The 23,321-nt window shown below is 42.6% G+C and overlaps 1 protein-coding gene across 35 annotated transcripts in view; it reads right to left on the bottom strand.

Annotated features, from left to right (window-relative positions):
• Nucleotides 1–23,321, bottom strand: part of LIMCH1 (LIM and calponin homology domains 1) — a 357,562-nt gene that overhangs the window by 175,514 nt on the left and 158,727 nt on the right. For all 35 annotated transcript variants that reach the window (XM_084971777.1, XM_084971782.1, XM_084971778.1 and 32 more), the window contains one exon: nt 13,470–13,539. In XM_084971777.1, coding sequence (XP_084827903.1) covers nt 13,470–13,539 — 70 coding nt within the window. The remainder of the gene's footprint in view (nt 1–13,469; nt 13,540–23,321) is intronic.

Here is a 23,321-nt window from a genome sequence, read left to right as displayed (position 1 = left end):
TTTCTCATGATTAGCCTGGGGTTGTGGTGTAGGGATGAAGGCCACTCAAATAACTATTCCTATAACATTTTATCAATCATTCTTTTTTTATACATAGGGAAAATATTTCAATCCAATCAAAACCGAATAAAGTAAATTTTAGAAAAGATAAATTAGATCCCAAGCTAAGCACTCAGAATGACAGTACTTTATCTTGTGGAGAGAATGACAGACGGGGAAATTAACGTTTGCATCCACTTCGAGAGGAGCATAGACCTAGGATTCCAGCAGGAAGCTGGCTAATTACAAAAGAGGTGTCTAGCAAGTTAGTTTGAAGGGCTTGCCAAGACAAACTTCCTACAAAATAATCTCAGATGATGGCACATTTTAAGCGAAGTCGTTTCAACTTAGCATGATCTCACTCTGTCATACAACACTTTCAGATATTTGGTGAAGGTTTTTTTTTTCCTATGGTCAAACCATACAATCCCTACAAACCTGGGTTTGGAGTACATGCTAAAATTAGTTCTATAGAAATTCCTTCTTTAGGTAAGCTATGACCATTGAAAAAAAAAATAAGTAAAACTTTGGCTGAAATATGTGTTTCCTGCCATTATTATTTTTTCTTCCGAATTCCTCATTGAAGGTCTGTTCCTCGGGAAAAATGTGAGGAACCGATGTAATGTCACAAACTCCGCTAAATGCTGTTCAATGAAAGATAAGGGAGAACAAGTGCTTTCTTTCTTCAAAGAATTTTTTCCCCTCCCCAGGGACAGGAAAGCGGGGGGGACCCAGAAAATAAAGTTTTACAGCACTGCTATATTTAACCTTCCACCTCTGCAGAGACATAAAATAATTATGGAAACATGCTTGGAAAAATAATGTGTGGTGCATAAAGAGGATATTAGAGTTCAGCTAGCAAGTCTAGGCATGTGAATAAGAGCTGAAGGACTTGGCTGGCGTACCCACTGTTAGAGCCGAATCGTGCCTCCCCCCGTCCACCAGCTTCCCAATCCATATGTTGAAGTCAGAACCTCAGGTAACTCAGATGTGAGACTGTATTTGGAGACAGGGTCTTTCAAAAAGTGATGATGTTAAACGGGGTCCTTTAGAGGGGCTCCGAATCCAGTATAATTGGTGTCCTTGTAAGAAAAGGAGATCAGGCTACAAACACACAGAGGGAGGACCATGTGAAGATTCAGGGAGTAGATGGCCACCTGCAAGCCAAGGAGCGAGACCTCAGAGGAAACCAGCGCTGCCCCCACCTTGACCTTGACCCCAGACTTCCAGCCTCCAGAATTGTAGGAAAATTAATCTCTTGTCCTTTCAGGCACCCAATCTGTGATACTTTGCCATGGCAGCCCCTGCAAATGAAAATGCTTACCCAGTACGAAGAGTGAAGATTCAAGGGGTATAAGAGAGGCTAAAGGGTATGAGATGGGTTGGATACTAACCTCAATACATTGTCAATTATATGAAGATCTAAGTCACTATCTGTCCTGATTTTCGCATCTAAGTACAACTGCTATTGTCTCCTCCTGTGGTCTTGAACTCCTTTCATCATTCCCTCCCCCCTCCCCCTGTCCCCCTCCCCCTGTCTACACCAAAGAAAGTTAAACACTCCAAGGATCAGACTATGACATGTAGGGGGAAAATCTTCAAAGTTTGTATTTATAAAAAAAGAAATAATTTGTCTTCATATATACTTAAGTCTAAGGATGTAACTTTAAAATAAGCAATTCATTAACCTCGTCCAATTGTTCATAACTTTTTCCATGTGTTCCAAACCAACATTTCCCAATTGTCTGCCAGACATCTGCACACGAATATCTTGAATATCTCTTAAAAGTAGCCAACGCTATACATCCAGAGGAGAGTTCATCTTTTTTCTTGGAATCCATCTCTCATCCCCTGCTCCCATGATTCCTATTAGTGGCATCGCTATTTGCCAAGTTGCTCAAATCCAAAATGTAGATGTCATTTTCCTAAGATTATTTATCACATTTCATCAATTCCAAGAGGTACATTTTTTTTTACCACTAAAATAAAGATGCATCTTTCCATTGCTGGTATTTTAACACTGAGTCATAATTTAACCGATGGCTTTTAAAAACTTAATTATACTTTAAAACATGGTGTGTCTTATAATTGATGGCGTATTACTTTCAGTGAAAAACAAAGAACCATAAATCTTCTCTCCTCCTCTCCACTCTCACTGCATCTGCTAAGGTTTAGTAATATACATTATCTCGCATTTGGACCACTTGTCTCCTGACTGACTTTTGCTGCTGGTCTCTTTCCATAATTTCCTTTCCTCAGGCCACCAGAGTTATCTAGAACATAAGATTCCTTTGTTTGCGGTGGCTCTTACTGCCTATAAAATGAATCCAAACACCTCCAGATGGCATTTCTGGTCTCAACCTACACTTCCCGCTCCACTTTCGCAGCATGGATTTCTCTCAGGAACGCTGGGCTCCAGCTGTAGCCACATACACATAACAGCCCCTCCAGACAAGACCCAGGTTCCTGTGGCTCAGAGCTTTTCTCACTCCATCCCAGGAAGCCAGCAGGTCCTTCCCCAACTCCAAGGTCTTCGCTCATGGTATATATTATATTTCATTAACATTGCACGGTACACCTTTATTAGACCTCATTTGTACACCTGTCTCCTAGAAAGGGGTTCCCTGAAAGGCAGGAAGTATGACTTGAGTCATAGTGGATTTTCACTTGGAAGGCAAGAGAGAGCATACCATCTCTTAAGTGTCTGTGTGCAGAAGAAAAGTGGAAACAGACCTCAGATGTCGTGCAAGGGAGGTGGTCCAAGGAAAATTTGTCTTATCTTTGAAGAACTCTAAGTGACACATTTTCAGGAGAAGAAGAAATCTATGCCCTGATTCCTCAGTATTATGATGATCTCTTCATTCATGGTGATAGCTTCTAAACATCTTCCAGTGACCCCTTCCTCTAGAAGGTCCTTGTGTAATCTCCTCCCTTGAGGGTAAGCCAGCCCTAGTAACTTGCTTTTGATTGACAGAATATGGCAGAAGGCAGGAAATGCCACTTCTGAGATTAGGTTATAAAGAACTGTGATGTCCAGCCCGTTCCCTCTCCCCCCTTTCTCTTGCTGGCTCTTCTTGCCTGTTCACTCTCATTCAGCGAGCTGCCACATTGTGAGCTGTTCTACGTGGACAGGCCCACACGCCAAAGAACTGAGGGCGGCCATGGCCAATGTCCTGCAAAAAACCGTTGTCCACATGCACCTGAGGGAGCTTAGAATCAGATCCCTTCCTAGTCAAGCCTGAAAATGACGCCAGCCAATACCTGGATGGTAGCCTTATGAGAGATCCTGAAATAAGAACTCAACTAAGCCAAGCCCAGATTCTTGAGCCATAGGAACTCTGGAATAGTAAATGTTGTTTAAGCCACTAAGTTTTGGGGTAAATTTGTGACACAGCAATGGATAACTAATACACTCACCAAATAAGAAAATCAGAAAACAGATACCAAACACAGAACGAGTGGAAAGGACAAAAAAACTCTTATGGAGTCTCCCCAAGTACTCAAAAAAAAAAAAAAAAAGACAAAGATTCTGATTTGCATTTCTCTAATAATTAGTGATGCTGAGCATTTTTTCGTGTGCCTACTGGCCATCCATATGTCTTCTTTGGAGAAATGTCTATTTAGGTCTTCTGCTCGTTTTTGATTACATTGTTTGGTTTTTTGCTGTTGAGATGTATGAGCTGTTGGTATATTTTGGAGATGAGGAATATAAAATATGGCACAAATGATCCTATCTGCAAAACTGAAACAGATCTTGGTCATAGAAAGCAGACTTGTGGTTGCCAGAGGAGAGGGAAGGAAGCGGGAGGGACAGGGAGTTTGGGGTTGGTAGATGCAAACTACTACATTGAGGGCAGATAAGCAGTGAGGTCCTACTGTGCAGTGCAGGGAACTATATTCAATCTCTTGGGATAGACCATGATGGAAGATAATATAAGAAAAAGAATATATATATGTATAAACACACACACACATATATATGTGTATGTCACTATGCTGTACAGCAGAAATTGACTAAACACTATAAATCAACTATACTCTAATAAAAATATATTTTAAAATGGACAAAGGGACTAACTTACTGGTCTGATCGAGCACTCAGTAGACAACAAAAAGCCAGACTATCCCAGTGTTCCCTTTATCCTGGTCCAACTCACCACGGAGAATGGCTCTCACCATTGACACACTTCAATTTTTGTATTCACAATTGCCAAGTCTTTTGGTGGTGGTTGTACATTAACTACTGTCCCAGTTCCTAAGAGGGATATATGTAGTGGGAGATCCACCTAGAATGTTCCCTTTGCTTGGGGGAAAGCCTTAAACACCTTTCTGGGGTGTAAGGACTTTATTCCTATATGCAGTGGGCAGCTAAGTAAGGTCACCCGACCTGGGAAGGGACCTGAGACCATCTGCACTTATAGAAGCCACCTGTGGAGGCTGTGATACCTGGCAGCACCTGAGCCATTCTGGCTTGGGATACTCTGCACAAACTAAGCCCCCTGCTAGGTTCAAGCCTGCTATTCAACTCAACGCGGGATTGAGTGTTCCACAGACCTCGTGGTTTTTGTTGCTGTCTTCCCTGGTCTGTGCTCTTTTATGTTGAAACCCACTGAAAGGCTAACCACCATCCCTGCTTCAGCGTGGTTTTGGCACCAAACTCGAGGGCAGCAAATTGAGCACTCCTCCTGTGTGTGGTATGGAAACACAACCCCAAGGGTCCCTCACTGTGCCAGGGAGGAGGACAAAGGAACATGTGTCATCAAATTCAACTTTGGCCGAGACTCTTCACCAGGTCTATTCACTTCTCTCAGCGCAATGGACCTCCTTCACAGAGAACACAGGCCAATGCCACTTTCCACTGGGCCCCCAAAGGAGAGCAAGACCACCTCCAGAGACCCCCCCGGTTGAGCCGTGTAGCTGCCACAAGGAGAAGCATGTGGCAGGAAAAATACACTGGGTGGGTGTGTTGTCCAAGCCTCTCCTCCCCACTGCCTATGAAGGAGAATCCTGTGTCTTCCCGAGTCTGTTGCCAGGAAGCAGAATCTCGACGCTGGGGAGGCATTAAAAGGACCTAAGCCAGAGTGCCACTGTGGCTCAGCGGTAACGACCCCGACTAGAATCCATGAGGACGTGGGTTCGAGCCCTGCCCTAGCTCAGTGGGTTAAGGATCCGGCATTGCTATGAGCTGCGCTGTAGGTCGCAGACAAGGCTCGGATCTGGCATTGCTGTGGTTGTGGTGTAGGCTGGAAGCTGTAGCTCTGATGAGACCCCCTAGCCCGGGAACCTCCATATGCTGCAAGTGAGGTCCTAAAGAGAAGCCAAAAAAAAGAAGAAAAAGAAGACAAAGAAAAGAAAAAAAGAAAGGACCTAAGCCAAGCTGGAGTTGATTTGCACATGAAAAGGCTGAGGGTTGGTAGCTGCAGAGAAAGGGGTAAGAAGTGAGGGGGCAAAAGCTAGGACAGGGTGAGGCTGGACAATGTGGGGAGGGTGGGGTGGGGAGAGATTTGTGGGGGAGCTGGAACTATAGGGTGTGTGTGTGTGCATGTAGACAGAAAGACAGAGAAAAGGGGAGGGGGGCATTTTAGGAAACTTTACTGCATGTTACAAATTGAACCATGCTGGCTTTTTTTTTTTTTTTTTTTTTTTTTTTTTTTTTGGTCTTTTTGCCTTTACTAGGGCTGCACCAGCGGCACATGGAGGTTCCCAGGCTAGGGGTTGAATCGGAGCTGTTGCTGCCAGCCTACACCATAGCAACAGCAACATGGGATCTGAGCCGCGTCTGCAACCTACACCACAGCTCACGGCAACGCTGGATCCTTAACCCACTGAGCAAGGCCAGGGATCGAACCCGCAACCTCATGGTTCCTAGTCAGATTCGCCTCCACTGAGCCACAGTGGGAACTCCCCACACTGACATTTTTGGGAATGTCCCTTATTAGGATCTGCTGTTGAACGGGTGCTTTGTTGACTATGATGCCTGAGGTGTGGCCACATGGAGCTTGCTTTTTAGGGGTGGCAGTAGAAATGTTACCTGTGTAGTGCCTTCTAAAAGCAGCCACTGCCTCAGTTTGGTTAAACTAATAGACTTAAAGGACAGGGATGAGAGGCTGTCTTCTAAAAACCCATGCGATCTCCTTAGAGGGTAGTGCCTCCAAACAGGTGTTCAGGAGTATTGAGGTTCCGTGTCTCTTCTGAGGCCTGAGGGAGATGGTGTAACACAGCAGAAAAGGCACAGGGTCTGGAGTTGGACAAATCGGGGTCCACATCTCCATCTTGCCTCCTATTTATTGGAAAGTTGGTAATTTACTTCTTGGCACCCTTGTCTCCTGAGATACAGTAAAGGCATAGCAATAATTAGACTGCAGGGCAGTTGTAACGATGGAGAAGGATAACCTAGCACTGCACCTGGGACCGGGTGGGCTTTAACAGATGACAGCTGTCATTATGGTAACTTCCACCTCTGGTCTCCCTCTGCCAGCTCTGCTCCCTCCTAGACGGAAACGGTCATTTTAACTGGAAGAGAATCAGAGGCAGGGAACAGAACTCCGACCTGCTTTTTCCAGGGGGAACCTAGAAGATACCCTGTGGAAGGGCAGGTGAACAGTCTAGAATTTCCCAACACAGTTGTAAAATCTAAACCTAAAAGAGAAGACATTGGTGAGGATGCGCTGAGACAGACAAGAGCTGATCTCGAGTTAAGATTTGCAAAAAAAAAAAAACAAACCAAAAAAACAAAAAAACAAAAACCCTTCTTGGCAGATAGACACCCCAAACACGTGGGACTCAAATTTATGGCATTGTCATCTTCCTAAAATGATGAAGTTTGAGTCCAGGCTTTCCACTCCTACTGCTCCATTTTCAGCAGCTTCATATGTCTACCTCTGTCCAAAACAGTATTTTTAATCTCCTCCTAATGTGGAAATCTCCACTGCCTTTTCATCATTTCTCCTGCCCTGACCTCCCTCAAAGGATGAAACGAAACATCAACTGTTCTGGTATCAGTTTCATAAAATAAAGCAGATCCCTTCTGAAAGCTTCCTTCCTAAAGTCCATAGAGTTTATAGGAATTTACATTTTTATCCACTTCAGAAAGCTCGGCTCTAAGCATATTTGAAATCTTATCTTTGATTAAAGAAAAAATGCATCTTTTTTCCTAAAGAATAAATTTTTGAGTGGATTAGAGTAACTAACTGGTAGGATAATTCTACCAGTTACATTCCTGCTAGATCCCACTGAATTTCAGTTAGGGTCAAATTTCCAGCATTCATCAGGAGAACAGAGGTTCGGCGAAGTCAGCCCTTTCATGGAGCTTGGAAAGATATTTTGAAGGTATTGGCCAAAAGGAAGATTGAAAAAAGGAGATGCACTGAAAAAGTGAGTCTTTGCTTTTCCTCTCTTTCTCACAAGAGGTAAAATAATTATTATTTACATGTGTTCCATTGTCAACTGGGGATATTGGTGAGTAATACAACCAAGGAGAAAGGGGGCCTAGGTTTTGGATCCATCTCAGCTTTTACTATTTGTGTGAATTTCCCCTTGATGTGCCCCCATGTCCTCATCTGTAAAACAAATAGATCTGAGATGTGCTTCCAGCTGTAAAATTATTTATTTCTCAGATTGCTTTCATCCTCACGGATTCACCTGCAAGAGCAAGCAAATATTCCGCGACAGCTCTAGGAAGGTTCAACACCTAAGGGCAGAATCTTCAAATATCTATTTCCAATTATACTTCATGCACACACACACACACACACACACACACACACACACACACACACACACACACACAATCACTGTCACAATTAAAATCCGGGTAAGAAAAAGGCTTAATCCCCAAATTCCTACTGCAAGCAAGAATTCCATACATTTGTGTCCCTTGCACAAAGTCAAATGTTTCTGAGATGAAATAGAATTTAATCTGATCTCTAGTGACCATGAAATTGAGTTTCAGGATGTGCCTTACTTATGCAACACTGTTGAACTGGCGGAATAAAGGGCAGCGTTTTAAAAAGTGGTTGGTATGCCAAGACCTAAATTTGGGGTCTTTCTCTCTGGCAACAGCTAACAGGATCACTAACACCTAAAAAAGAATGCAAGCATCTGCAGGCAGTCTCCACGCGGCTGCACATGTCAGCAGTCGTTACCGAAGAAACACAGACCCAGATCCAGGGTCTTTGCGTCCTTGCCAGGAAATGATTTTGAACTACTTTGTTTTAACACCTTCACCCCTGAATTCTTTGTAACCACAGCTCAACGCAGGGGCTAAAATACACCTATTCATGCCTTTGTAAATCTGCACGTGTTTATAATTTGGGATTGCTATGTGAAAACACACTTTTCTATTTATCTTCAAGTCAAGCAGCTGGGCCATCTTAATGGATTCTTCTCAACACCAGGCCATTAAGACACACAGGCATGGGTTCCAGGCACGGAAAACCCTCTGGCCACACTTCTTCGATCTCCGTGGTCCCTGCTACTGAGGACTGCTTGATCACTAGACAGTCAGTGACCTGTCAACCTCCTGGTAAAGTACAAACCAACCTAGAGGTCTGTAGGAGCCCTTGAGGAATGCTGTCTGCTCTTTGCTGAATGTCACAAATACAGGTGGAAGAACTGTCATGTGAAAAATACACTCTCACCAAAGGCTGCATCTCTGTTCACCCGAGATGGTCTCAGCCATTTTAAATCTACTGTTGATTTGAGCTCCCCCTCCCTCCTCACGCTAATACAATACTGTACATCAAATGCACTTCAATAAAAATAATAACATTTTTTTTTTTGTCTTTTTAAGGTCGCACCCGCAGCATATGGAGGTTCCCAGGCTAGGGGTCTAATCCGAGCTATAGCCGCCTGCCTACAACACAGCCACAGCAATGCAGGATCCGAGCGGCATCTGCGACCTACACCACAGCTCACGGCAACACCAGATCCTTAACCCACTGAGCGAGGCCAGGGATTGAACTCACAACCTCATGGTTCCTAGTTGGACTCACTTCCGCTGTGCCACGCTGGGAATTCCAAAAATGCTAACATTTTTAAAGGAGAATGAATGTTTTATTCCCCAAAGCTTTATATGGTAAATTTTCAAGCCTATCAAAAAGTTGAAGAATAGCATCATGACAACTGTATACCCTTTATCTAGATCCATAATTTTACCACATTTCCTTCCTTCCTTTCTTCCTTTCTTCCTCCCTCCATCTCTCCTCTCCCCCTCCATCTCTCCATGGGTAGGTCTATAAAAATCATACATTCTATACACAGACTTCTTTTCACTCAACATTCACGGTGTGACACAGCGTGTCTAAGGGCTCCAGATTGAGTACATCTTAACCCCAAGAGTATCCCCTCCATCCGCAACTATCTTCAAGACAGACATCTTGTGAAAGAAATTGAACATAGAAGGCATATTATTAGCTGATAGTCAATCCATGCTCAACTCTCCCCAGTTGTCCAATAATGTCTATCAAGTAGTTGCTCTTTCTCAATCATGGATCACACATGGCATTTGGCTTTCATCTGCAACAGTTGTATGGGATGGGGAGGTGTCTTTAATGACACTTGACAGAGTTAAGGAATGCAGGCCAGCTGTTTTGGGAAATGACCCTCAATTTGGACTCTGTTTCCTTAGAAATTGGCTTTAGGCTAAATATTTTGGGACACCCTCCATCAAAGTGATGCTGTGACTTCTTAGTGCATCACTAGGACACCTTGAATCATTGCACCTATTTCAGGTTTTGGTAAGTTTGAGCATGGCCAATTAACGACTTAGAGCTATAATGCTTTAATGTGAATACTAAATCATTTACACACCTTGAATTTCAAGCTGTTAACAGATAGTTATTCAAAAATCTTACCCTCCACATCATATTTCAATGTAGCTATCTTTTCTGTTGCTAATATGTTAACTCATTTTCTCATAAACCAGGAGATGCTAACTGTATTCCAGAAGATCACATGGACATAAACACTAAGGGCTTCACAAAGCAGGTGATTCTGCATTGGGTCTTGATAAAGAAACCATATTTTGTCAAGAAGAGAGACGTATCATACTCACAAGAAGTGTCACGAGGAAAGGCTTCACATAGGAGAGTAAATAACATTTGAGGAAGTACAAATTGACTGTAATGATCCATACAAAACATGAAGAAGGACTTAGGAAACACAGGAAAGTAGACAGACTGGAGAAAGTTGCCAAATGCCTTGATAGTTCAACTAGCACAACTGCATGTATATGATGCCTTTACTGGCACTGGTGGGTGGGAGGGGTCATTTAAGTCTAATGTGAATACATTAAGTTCAAGGTGCTGGTAGGACATCTAGATGGAGCTGTTCAATAAACTGAAAAAAATGGCCTGGAGTTCAGGAGAAAAAACTCGGTGAGAAAGGATGACTTCAGTCAAAGCTATGAGGAGCTGAGGTCATGAAGACAGATCAGCACATGAGCACAAAAAGGAAGCAAATGATAGGTTTGAAGAGCGAATTCTGGAAGAACATGAACAGGATGGGGGCAGGGGAGAGAAAGGTGACAGTTCTGTTTCTCGCTGGGACCCTGATCAGTGCACTGGTTTTTGGAAATGTTGACATGAAGGTAAATGGAGGAGAGGAAAAAGAATTTGACCAGATTTGTACATTCAGGATGTATGGGTCATAATTAACTCAACATAGAGAAGTTTTTGGTTTGTTTGATTGTGCTTTTTTTTTTTTTGGACTAAAGATAACTCCATTGTGTGTGTGTGTGTGTGTGTGTGTGTGTGTTTCCAATACCACCAAGCAATGAACTCAATCCTGGCACTGTTTACCTGGAGACAGTATCAGATTGCCTAAGTTAAGGGCTCAGTCCCATTAAAATTGTCCCCACTTCAGATGTCAATCTCAAGTTCGGATTGTCAGCCCTGCTTCTGACCAAGGAGCTATAAAATCAGAGGTTCCCAAGACCCTGCTCCTTGGGTTTGATTAATTTGCTAGAGTGGCTCACAGAACTCAGGGAAACAGTAACTTATGCTTCCTAGTTTATTATAAAGGCCACAGATGAACAGCCAGATGAAGCAGTACACAGGGCAAGATATGTGGAAAGGAGCTGAGTTTCCATGCTCTCCGGGTGCACTACTCTCCTGGGACCTCCATGTATTCACCAACTAAAACGCTCGCCAAACCCTGCCCTTTGAGGTTTTTAACGGAGGCTTCATTACACAGGTATGACTGGTTAAATCATTGGCCACTGGTGACTGATTCAACCTCCAGCCCATCTTCCCTCCCTGGAGGTCAGTGAGGTGGGACTGAACGTTCCAACCCTCTGATCACGAGGTTGGTTCCCCCAACAACCAGCCCCCATCCTTGCAGCTTTCCAAAAGTTACATCATTCAGGTGTGGCTGAAAGGAGCTTGCTCTAAGGAACAAGATACTCCTTCACTTTTACAGAACTGGAGCTATTTTAGGAACTGATGACAAAAGACCAAATATTACAACCCAAGATGCTCCCATCACTCCCATTGTTTAGGAAATTCCAAATGTTTCAGGTGCTCTATGCCCGAAACAAAGACCAAATATATGTTGCTTATCACAATATTACAATAACAAATTAGTAAAGAAAATATGTGATACAGGATGAGAGGGAGTGAGGAAGTATTAATTGAAAAGCGCAACAAAAAGGAAAAAAAGACGGCAAGGACAAAATGGAAAGGAAATTCAAATGAAAAAGGAAAGAGAAGGAAGAGAAGTCAGGATAAAAATGAGAAAAAAGCAACAGAGGTCCCTGGTTGTCTTGAATCAAATTGCCTTCCTGTTCCAAAGCTGAGGGAACAGGCAAAGAACAACATTTGATCTGCTATAAGAAGACAACATAAAGATCAATGCATGTATCCCAAATCTTTAATCTTTCTAGAATTATTTATGGTTCACATTTTAAAATGTTTCCAAAGCTCTTTTCTCAGCTTCTGGACTAAGAGCTGCTTGCTTCTCTTCACGTGGAGTTCACTGGAGCCTTCCCTGACTTCATGACACAGGTTTTGTTTCCATAACATTAAATCCCAGCCCTCCAGGGTCTGGAGATGCCACCAGCTTGGGACCAAACAGTTATCTGTCAGCATCATTAAAGCCACAGCCTTAACATTTGAAAGAGATGGATTTGATAAAACATTTAGAACTTGCTAATCTATGTACACATTAACATATATAATATATATATCGATTTTTAATAAAGTTATTCAAATCCATTCCTTTCCAATTTGACTGTCTATGTATTTAACTATCTATATTAACTTTCTTGGCTGCATGATTCTGACAAACGAAATCAGAAAGATTTCTAATGACTAATCACAAACACTACTGACCAGTATAGGAAATAAAATGTATCCACAGAAGTACAATTCTTACAATTAAAAAAAAACAACTCATTTCATATAACTTGCTGAAACCATGTACCTAATTACATGACCCCTACAGTTCTCAAACGTAATTTTTTGTTGTTACATTGAATTTCAACTAGTCATCTTGATATGACGAAGAAACTTTTTAACAACAAATCATTAAGGTCTACATAGGAGGCTGCCTAAATTCTTGACATTTTTCTAATTGTTTTCTGCAAGACTACAGGCTCAGAAGGCAGACACAATGGAAGCAGTCAGTGAGTGATCCTCAGCTTTCTGTGCACACAAGTGTCTGTACACGTGTGTACATGGCATGGGGGGGGGAGACGTGCATGAGCCCATGTTCCTTCCAGAACTAAGATTTGTATTTTAGATCTTCCACCTTTTCTTATTACCAAAAGGTAAATCAATTAAGTAATTAAAATTGGTTGCCAAGAATTATGAAACATATCAATGCATGGAAAAATCCCTGCATCTGACTACATGTGAACATTTGAGCTTTATTGGCTTTGGATGGGTAGGTTCAGAAAAGCCAGGGCTTTGCTTAAACAATCCTCCTGAGGACATCAGAATCACCTCCACACCCACTGCGTCTTTAGAAAGTTGGTCTACTTATGTGGTACGTAAATGCAAGTAGATTTTTAAGATTGAAAACAGCAATTTATCGTAAAACTGCTGCTTGTTAATCATGAAATTCTCTGTCTCTCTACCTCCTCCCCCCTTCATTCCAGAGAAACGCAGAGAAGAACTGAAATGAGAAAACCATAATTACAATCGCATTCCTCTCCTGGGGTCAACTTAATTATCAGCCTCTTATCCCCAAACAAATTTACCTAAGAACGAACGTCCTTATCACTCATGGGAAAATCCAAACAAAGATTAAGATGCCATTTAGGCATAACTGCAATCTTTCATTTTTAAGTGACCTCAGCTTAATGGCTTCAATGCATTCTCATTTGAGTGGAATCTATACTGCAGGAGCGAACAGTAATAAATGGCACTGTCATGACTCTTAGGTTACAGCAAAGGACTATTGGAAGATAAATCTCAATTCTGGATACTCACCAATCCTGCAATGGGGGTAGGCAATCTATTGATCTTTTTAACAAGTCCTGGCTTTATAGCATTCAGCAACCTGTCATGAAAAAGGCAGAATGTCAAGTGAGACATAAAGCAAGATGGATCAGACAAATCACCCTTATCCGGGGCTACAGCTAAATTGCTGAACAGGAAAAGCCGCGAATTGAAAGCATGGAGTCAACCTCAATCATCGATGAGCCTTTGCCCGTCCAAGGGAAGAGCCTTGCCAACATCAGGTTTGTCCGTGGCAGGTGGAGTTTTAGAATTTGGAAGTGTCGGGAATAAAGAAAGGATGGAGACTGGGAGGGGCTTTGGGGGAAAGGACAAGGATATGAGCTGGACCGAGGTTGGGAGGGAATTGTCTAGGATTGGAGCCAGTTATTATTACACAGCAGGGCTTGTTCCCGGCTCTCCTGGCTGAGGCAGGGGGCTCTCCGGGGACGCACCAAGTCCAGAGACCAACATCTATCTTCGCAAATAATTTGCCAAGACTAATTCTACCTCCAGAGCTTCTTGCTCTTGGAGGAGAGTGGCTTGTTAAATGTGGGGAGCTTCATTTAAGAAAGGGAAAAATATGTTTAGCAAGAGGTTAACCAATCATATCCTGAAGATTTTAAACAAGGCCAACCACAATTCCCTAGGTATAAAAGATATGAGAGCCTTTTGGGGAAAAGGCTGAAATCACGTAAATACGGTAATCCAGGCAAGGGAAGGCAAAAGAAACAACTATAAGTGTTTGTCCTCAGGAAATATCAGTTCAGAGTGAAAAGAAGTAAAGAAGGCAACTTGCAGGAGTTCCTGTGTGGCTCAGTGGGTTAAGGATCTGGCATTGTAACTTCTGCAGCTCAGGTGGCTGCTGTGGCGAGGACCTGATCCCTGGCCAGGGAACTTTGGCAGGCTGTGGACATGCCCACCGCCAGGCAAAAAAAAAAAAAAAAAAAAAAAAAAGAAGGTAATTTAAAAAACTAAAATAGGGTTGGCATCAGGGTGATGTGGTAGAATGTAGAATTTGCCCACTAGGTTATTCATAAAGGAATTATTGAAGGTACAGGGTTGAAGTATAGAAGCTCTTAGTCTTACATTCAGAAACTAGAGGAGACGTAGTAAGGTGATTTATCTCAGGACACAGGGCAAAGAGAAACTTGGGGCAGGGTTTAGGATAATTGAGGGGTCAGCAAACTATGAACCATGGGCCAAATTTGGCATAATACCTACTTTTCTAAACAAGTTTTCCGGGAGCACAGCCCTGTCCATTCATTTATGTATTGTTTACAACTGCTTTTGTGCTATGACAGCAGAGCTGAGTTATTACAACACAGAGCCTACAGCTCACAAAGCATCTGATGTTTACTATTCGACCCTTTGTGCAAAAAGTTTGCCAACCTCTGTTAGAATTCATGCAGCCCAAGAACATAGTACATGCTAAAGAACTTACGCTTCATAGATTTCTACAAGCCAGTAACAAAAGATTTTTTGAAATGGTTCAATAATTGGTCTTGAATTCAGCCTGTATTTGTCTTGGGCATGACTATGTATTGATACATTGAGAAATGTCCCTACGATGGTTACGACAGACAGGATATTATGGTTTTACACTAAAAACTGCCTGTTGTTGGTAACTTTCAGGCCAATTCCAAGTGCTGCCACCAAGAGGTAACACCCGGAGTAGACACAAGTGCCTTTCTGCAGACCGAGAGTCAAAATGGCACTCCTCTCATTAATCTACTTAATTTTTTGCCACGCCCACAGCATGCAGAAGTTCCTAGGCCAGGGATCCATCCTGAGCCATGGTAGTGATGCCAGGTCCCCAACTCACGGAGCCACCAGGGAACTCTGAATCCACTTAACTTTAACCATGAATTTAATCTTTAAAAAGCACTTTTTCATGCGCTTATTTTGGAATTATTGGTTTTTCAAGTTGGAAGACGGCTTGTTTACTCTTCTCACTTTACAGTTTAGAAAACTGAAGCCTGAAACAACTGAGGCCTGACCATGATGAGCTGATTAGTAGTACAGGCAGGCCCAGGACCTGAGCTCTCTGGATCAGCACACTCCCTCAGGTAGGCCTGACATCCCAGAGCTTGTGACTTAAAAGAAACAGACAGATGTGATGTCTCCAAAGCAGATTTTACATGTAGTATAAAATTCTTAAAATACATTACTTTTCTCATGAGTTCTTAACAGTGTCATTTTATTTTATTATTATTTTTTTGGCCACATCCATGGCATGTGGAAGTTCCCCAGCCAGGGCTTAAACCCACACCACAGCAGCGACCCAAGCCACTGCAGTGATAATACAGGATCCTTAACCTGCTGTGCCACAAGGGAACTCCCTTAATAGTCTCATCTTAAACTGGAGTTTTATTTCTCTATTTATGTCTTTTTTTTTTTTTTTTTCAGGGTCGCATCCATGGCATATGGAAGTTCCCAGGCTAGGGGTCGAACTGGAGCTACAGCTGCTGGTCTACACCACAGCCACAGCAGTGCCAGATCCTTAACCCATTGAGTGGGGCCAGGGATCGAACCTGCATCCTCATGAATACTAGTCGGATTCTTAACCTGCTGAGCCACAGTGGGAACTCCTAAACTGGAGTTTTAAATAATATTCCCACAGTTGTTGGGAAAGATCATTAAGTGGACTGTCGGCGAACCCAAGCCGGCCCCGGGCAGTCAGAGGCTCCTCGCCCCCTCCCCTGGCCTTGGAATGTATGGTCTGCCCACCATCCCCACAGCGGGAGCCACTGTCAGACACTCAGCCTTGAGATAGTACTGGGTTATTGAGACCATCTGGACTGAACATGTGACTGAACCCAGTTAAAGCGTCTGTATAAACTTTTAAGATCCCGGCGAGATGTGCTCGTCTTCTGGCCGCCCAAGACAAGCATCACGTCTAAGTTCCCTTGCTTGTGAACCCTGCCACCTACAAATCTGGAGCTATCTGCCTCTTTCTTCAGGCTCCCCTCGCCTTCCGTGTCTGGGGACCAGGTTTGAATTTCACCCTGGGAAATCTCCAGGTGGCCAACCAACAACAGTGTTGACATTTCAAAAGGAACCAAAAGGATATCCAGGAAAATGTAAGTCTCCATGGCACCCAGGTCCCATAGAGCCCCAGACTCCTCCCTGAAGGTGACCTTAAACACTTTCCAAAGAAAATGTGTAAAGATAGTTACAATTGAAAAAATAAAATAAAATATAGGTGTATGCACTGCCCCACACCTTATTTTTCCACTTAGCAATGTATCTTGGAGGTTGAAGAATTTACCTTGGAGAGTGTGTCTTATCAGTAAGTGTGGACCAGTGTCCTTTTTAATACCTGCGGACAGACTCATGTGGGGGGGAGGTGGGGGGGGGAGGTGAGAATAAAGAGCTTTGACATCCTACTGACGGAACCCAAAGTCCAGCTTGGTCACTCACAGAGGAGATGCCTTTCAACAGGTCCATTAACAGTAGTTTCCTCAATTGTAATAGAGAAACAATGGTAGCAATTGCATAGGGGTCAATGGGGCTTGAATGTGACAAAACACGTGAACCACTAACACAGCCTAGTGCATAGGAAGTTCTCTGTAAATGGTTCCCTACACGGTGTGTATTTTTTGGGGTTTGTTTTGTCTTTTTGCCATTTCTTGGGCCGCTCCCGCAGCATATGGAGGTTCCCAGGCTAGGGATCTAATCAGAGCTGTAGCCGCTGGCCTACGCCAGAGCCACAGCAGCACGGGATCCAAGCCACATATGCGACCTACATCACAGCTCACAGCAATGCCGGATCCTTAACCCACTGAGCAAGACCAGGGATCGAACTCAAAACCTCATGGTTCACTAGTCAGATTCATTAACCACTGAGCCACGAGGGGAACTCCATTGTGTGTATTTATTTATACTAATTCAATTCACAGCATTCTGAATCAACTGCTTTCTCTAACATTTCTAGATTTTTCTAATAAAATAAAATGCCATTATATAATGTCCTGAGCTTTGCTTCTAATTAGCCAACGTACAAAAAAAATAACAAATACCCTAACAAAAAATTCATAAATTAAAAATCCTTTTGAAGAGGACCCGATATGTCTTCTACATCTAAGAATTATACTATTTTTTAGTAATGATGGATCCACCAACTCCTCTTTTATACATGTTGAGATGTTTAAACAGTCTTAGAGACTTCACTATAACCATCCTTTGTCGAAACATACTTATATGGCAGAAACCTTTCCTGGCAAAAGAAGTCATTAAAAAAGTTATAATGATAGACTTTAATTAAAAGAGTAACCAAAAAACCCCACTACTATAAAAATATTTAATACTTGAGTAAAAAATAAAAATAAAAAGCCATAGTGCTCTTAAATATTTGGGATATTTTCAAGACCAAGGCAACTGTATTTTTTTTTCATGTAAACATTGCCCCGTTCCATACACAGTTTACAGTACACAACAATAAAAGATAACACTGAATTCACATCACAGAAATGCCCACCACCTGCTTATCTTGTATTTTGCCTTAAACTGAGGACTTTTTTTGTATATATATATTAGAATCAGATGAGAAATTCAACAATACAGGTCTGAATAAGAGTCAAGGATATTTATTTATGCACTTGCAGTTTTGTTAAAAATCATGGTTACCCTCCTATATATTAAAATATAAATATTTTCAATAAATATTTTTTTGGCCACATGCTTGGCATGTGGAAGTGCCCGGGCCAGGGATCGAACCTGCGCCACAGCAGTAGCCCAAGCCCCAGTACTGGCAATGCTGGATTTTAAGCCACTAGGCCACCAGGGAACTCCAATAAGCACTTATTGATGACATGCTTTAAAGTGATGATGATGACATATTTATGAGCCTCCTGAGATGCATCGTTCTCCAATTGCCTGGTCCTACAGAAACAGGTCATGTAGTCACTCCACCATCTTTATAGTGAAAAGACTGAGCCCCCAAAAGTTGCGACATACATAGCTACTCCACAGCCCAGCTGGGAAAGCCTTCATATGTTGGTCCAGTCATTTTAAACTGCAGCTTGAAGCTTTGGAAAGCACACCTTCAGAATATATCATCAAAGCACAATGAAAATAACAACAACAGAAATACCTCAAAAAACACTGAAAACAAACAAAAAGCAAAAACCCAAATAAACACCACCTAGATGCAATGGGATAATATCAACACCAGGTGAAAATAAAAGGAAAAGGGAAGCAGGTGTCCGCTGAAGATGGTCAAGGGCAAGACACATAGGGTCTGAGTTCTGTCCACTGACGACACAAAACATCCTCAGGAGGAACCCCAGAGAAAAGGAGGTGATCATTCACCTGCTGGAGGCTCCCCACTCAGCAGAACCCCACACCAGTTTCCCACCTGTGGTCCCCCAAACCGGTAGCTAAGAGGAGAGCAGTCCGCCCTCTCAGGCTGGTAACAGATTATCTTTGCACTCATTTATTGTATTTTATTTTTTCTGTCTTTTGTCTTTCTAGGGCCACACCCACTGCATATGGAGGTTCCCAGGCTAGGGGTCTAATCGGAGTGACAGCTCCCAGCCTACACCACAGCTGCAGCCACGCCAGATCCGAGCCACGTCTGCAACCCACACTGCAGCTCACAGCAATGCCAGATCCTCAACCCACTGAGTGAAGCCAGAGATTGAACCCACAACCTCGTGGTTCCCAGTTGGATTCGTTTCCACTGTGCCATGATGGGAACTCCGGCACTCATTTATTTATTTTTTTTTTTTTTCTTTTTTGGCCACCCCATGACATAGCATTCCCAGGCCAGGGATCAGATCCAAGCCACAGTTGCAATGTACAGCAACGCTGGATCCTTTAAGCCACTTCGTCGTGGGGGGAGGAATGGGGTCAAGGATTGAACCTGCATCCCAGTGCTGCAGAGACGCTGCCAACCTCATTGTGCCACAGCAGGAACTCCTCTTTCCACTCATTTAAAGACAATTCTAGGAATACACTGGTGGCCCTGGTGGCTGTGGCTCATGTCACTGCTATGGCGTGGGTTCAATCCCTGGCCCAGGAACTTCCACCTGCTGCAGGCATGGCAAAAAAAATTAAAACATTTTTTAAATAGACATTTCTAAGATACTGGCATAATTTTACACAACAAAAATTTAAACATCGGTACTATTCCATATCTTGTGCATAAGATACACCCACAACTACAAACAAAAATAAAGATCATTTTAAAATTGGCGACATGAGGGAGTTCTTGCTGTGGTGCAGTGGGTTAAGTAAGAATCTGACTGCAGAGGCTCAGATGGCTGCGGAGGTGCAGATTCAATCCCATTGCAGCTCAATCCCTGGCTCGGGAACTTCCATGTGCCATGGGTGCAGCCATAATATATCTATATATATATAGATATATAGGTATATATCTATATATATATACACAAGATATGAGAGCTAATCAGAATGAACTAATATCCAGATGCTTATTTATCCAGCAAATATTTATCAAGCTCCTGCTGTATGCTGCACATGGCTCTTGGCCCAGGGAAGGCAGTAGCGGATGAGCCAAAAAAGGACCTGCCCTTTAGAACATATCTTCTTAGTACAAGTAAGTGTCTGGGGCAGTGGGAGGAACAGAGAACAAACAAGTAAATCAATGAGAGGAAAATTTCCTTTAGCCTAAGCACTGGGAAGACAAGCCAAGCAACCCATGCAGGTGGTACTTAAATCAGGTGATCAGAAGGCAGCTCGAGGGAGGTAACATCTGGGGAAAAAAATAGGATGACACCAAAGTACTGGCCAAAGACTAAAGACTAAAAACAAGAGTCCCAGACAGACAAGACAGCAAGAAGAAAGGCCTGGAGGCAGGAGTGGGCTTAGTGTATTCAAGGGTCAGGGTGGCTAGGCGGAGTGGGTGGAAAGAGGAAATATATAACACGACAGCCAAGGCAAAAGCCACATCCAGGCCCAGGTGAGGTGCCTGGATTTTCCTCCAAGTACATCGTAGTTAGAAGTGAATCCGATTTTGAAGATGAAGACGGAAGTGTTCTGATCTACCATTTTATTTTATTTATTTATTTTTGGCCATGCCCATGGCATGCAGAAGTTCCTGGGCCAGGGATCGTACCCGCACCACAGCAGTGACAATGCTGGATCCTTAACCGCGAGGTCACCAGGGAACTAACTCCCTGATCCATAATTTTAAAACATCACCCTATGCAAGTAGTATTCATACAAATTATGACTATATGTATAGCGAAAAATTTTGTTCACTGGAAATCATGGGTATCTGATGAATAAAACATCACAAATAACTTATAATACTCAGCAGGGTTATAATGAGAAAAGGGCTGTGAATTTGGTATAAGGAGACTATGTTTTAATAGGTAAAACACATATTAGCTATGGGCTTCTGGGAAGTTACTTGATCACAGTCTCAGTTTCCCCTTTAATAAAATAGGGATTTTGAAAACCTGACCTTCCATCCAAGACCATGGTGAGAGGGCAGCGTGACAATGTGTGGCGCTAGCTTTGGGTAAATGGAAACTTGCATGTTCACACTTATTAGTATACTGAGCATGTCCCCTTTTGCTAAGTAAATGCAAGTTATTTCAGTTTCAACTTTTCCATTAGCCAGCTGCCAAACCCTAAAATAGGTTTTCCTTATTTTCCGTTTCTGGCCACCTTTGGATAAAAAACCTCACATAAATGAATCAAGCCAACAGATGTGTATAGCTGGCCTCATGTACATCCGGTGAGGAATGACTGAAACCAGGAAGAAAAGTTTTGCTCTTGGATCATCCTCAATTATGAAAAAAGTGAATGACATTGAAGGTAAGCAAAAATGCATGTGCTTCTTATATGATAGAAATGAAATGGTGTCTACTAACTTCCCACATTCTAAATGGAAAACACACCGTGACCTATTTCCAGTAAGGCTGTTTTGTGTGTTCCTTCACGGACTCAACAAATACTTTTCGGGGGCGCATGATGTCCTGGCCTGAGGCTGGGCTTGGGGGACACAAAGGAGAACGGGGCAGACCCCAGGTCCCTCCCTCATGGGGCATGCTCACTAAGAGAAATTTAAACCCTTTGGGAAGGCCAGAACTGTGCACATGCATTGTGCATGGTCATGCTACCTAATGCATGGTCATCTTGAGTTTCTGAGAAGGTGAATCAAAGACATATTCTGCACGCATTCTGTGGAAGCCAGTTCCTAAAAGATCAAAGATTAGATTCCTTAAAGAAACAATTGTTGAGATCTCCAGGAACGAAACTGATGTTCTGATCCCACCATAGGCTGTATTTTATAACTCTCTGCAACACTTAATACCTAGCTTATGGTAGCCTTTCAACATTGATTGTAAAACAGATATAAAATACAAACCGAAGAAATCTGTGTCTATTGCAATTTTTTTGGCCTCACCCAAGGCATTCGGAAGTTCCCGGGCTAGGGATTAAACCCAAGCAGCAGCAGTGACCTGAGCCACGACAGTGACAATACTGGATCTTTAACCACTAGGCCACCAATGAACTCCTGTGTTGCAATTTTTCTTTCTTTCTTTCTTTTTTTTTTTTTTGCTTTTTTAGGGCTACACCCTCGGCATATAGAAGTTCTCAGGCTAGAGGTTGAATCGGAGCTATAGCTGCCAGCCTACACCACAGACACAGCAACGCCAGATCCAAGCCACATCTGTGAGCTATACGACAGCTCATGGCAACACTGGATCCTTAACCCACTGGGCAAGACCAAGGATTGAACCTGCCACCTTATGGATCCTAGTCTGGTTCATTAACCACTGTATCACAAAGGGAACTCCTCTACTGCTATTTTTTAAAAACTCAAATCCCTATTCTGGGACAGAGAGGTTCTGTTTCATACTAACTCTTCCAACAGCTGATGTAATAGCTCTTCAAGGGGCACAATACTGTGGACTGCTACAAAAGACACATTATAAGACCATCTAAACTTTAGGAAGTACGCCAATGGGCAGTTTATTTTTTTATTGGACTGTAATAAACATTAAAGGTAAAATTTTTAAAGGATTGTAAAATTCAGCTTACTCTATGTCAGTCAACTCAGAAATGCAAGTCCAGCAATTATCCTCGAGTTTGGGGGAAAGCAGAGAAGCGATCTAGACCTTGAACACAGGGTTTGGAAGTTCATGCTTAATCTCATGGGAAATCACTTTATTCTTTGCAACAAGAGATTACACCATCATCTCATTGAGCTTGGTTTGTGCAGCTGCAACGGGCAACTATGATCACAAAATTACCTACTTTGTGTCCCTTTTAATTTGGCTCAATTGTGTTTTTCTACATGGTTTCCTTGATCACTTTCTGATTCAACGCTGTACCCTGGACGAAGGAGTGGGCACTTTCATATAATTTAACATGGCAACCGTTTTTGAACCTAAGCATGAGATCAGTTTAACCTTGATGATAAACCTGTTACAGATGTCATTTTTAGAGATATCTTCTCAGAGTTGCCTTGGCAAAAGCAGGAAAGTTAATACACCTTCTGAGGTCAAAAAAAAAAAAAAAAAAAAAACCCGACTCATATGGGGCAAAGTGAAACCTAAACCACAGGGGAACTCCCGTTTCACATGAACAAAATAGTGCTGGAATGTAAATTTCCATCATTAATATCTACCAAATGTTGGTGAGGTGTTATGCATTATCAAGACTGTGTGAAGTACACGTCTACTTAAGCCACTTGCCTTGAACTTCCCTAAAGAAAAGATCACAAGAGCTTTAGACGGTCTTTGCAGACTTGAAATGCCAAGAAATTGGGTATAACTGTGAATTGCAGGGCCCAGCAGTGCTGTGACGATCTTAATACAGGTCCTGAGGCAGAGTCTGCTCATCAATTCATCTCCTTTCCCCCCCTGG

The sequence above is a fragment of the Sus scrofa genome, chromosome 8 (assembly GCF_054392235.1).
Source record: "Sus scrofa isolate SSC_HxYL_T2T_F1_AM1 chromosome 8, Sscrofa_HxYL_maternal_Yorkshire_Landrace_v2.0, whole genome shotgun sequence".
Classification (NCBI taxonomy): Eukaryota; Metazoa; Chordata; class Mammalia; order Artiodactyla; family Suidae; genus Sus; species Sus scrofa.
This window is presented reverse-complemented; position numbering and strand designations above follow the sequence as displayed.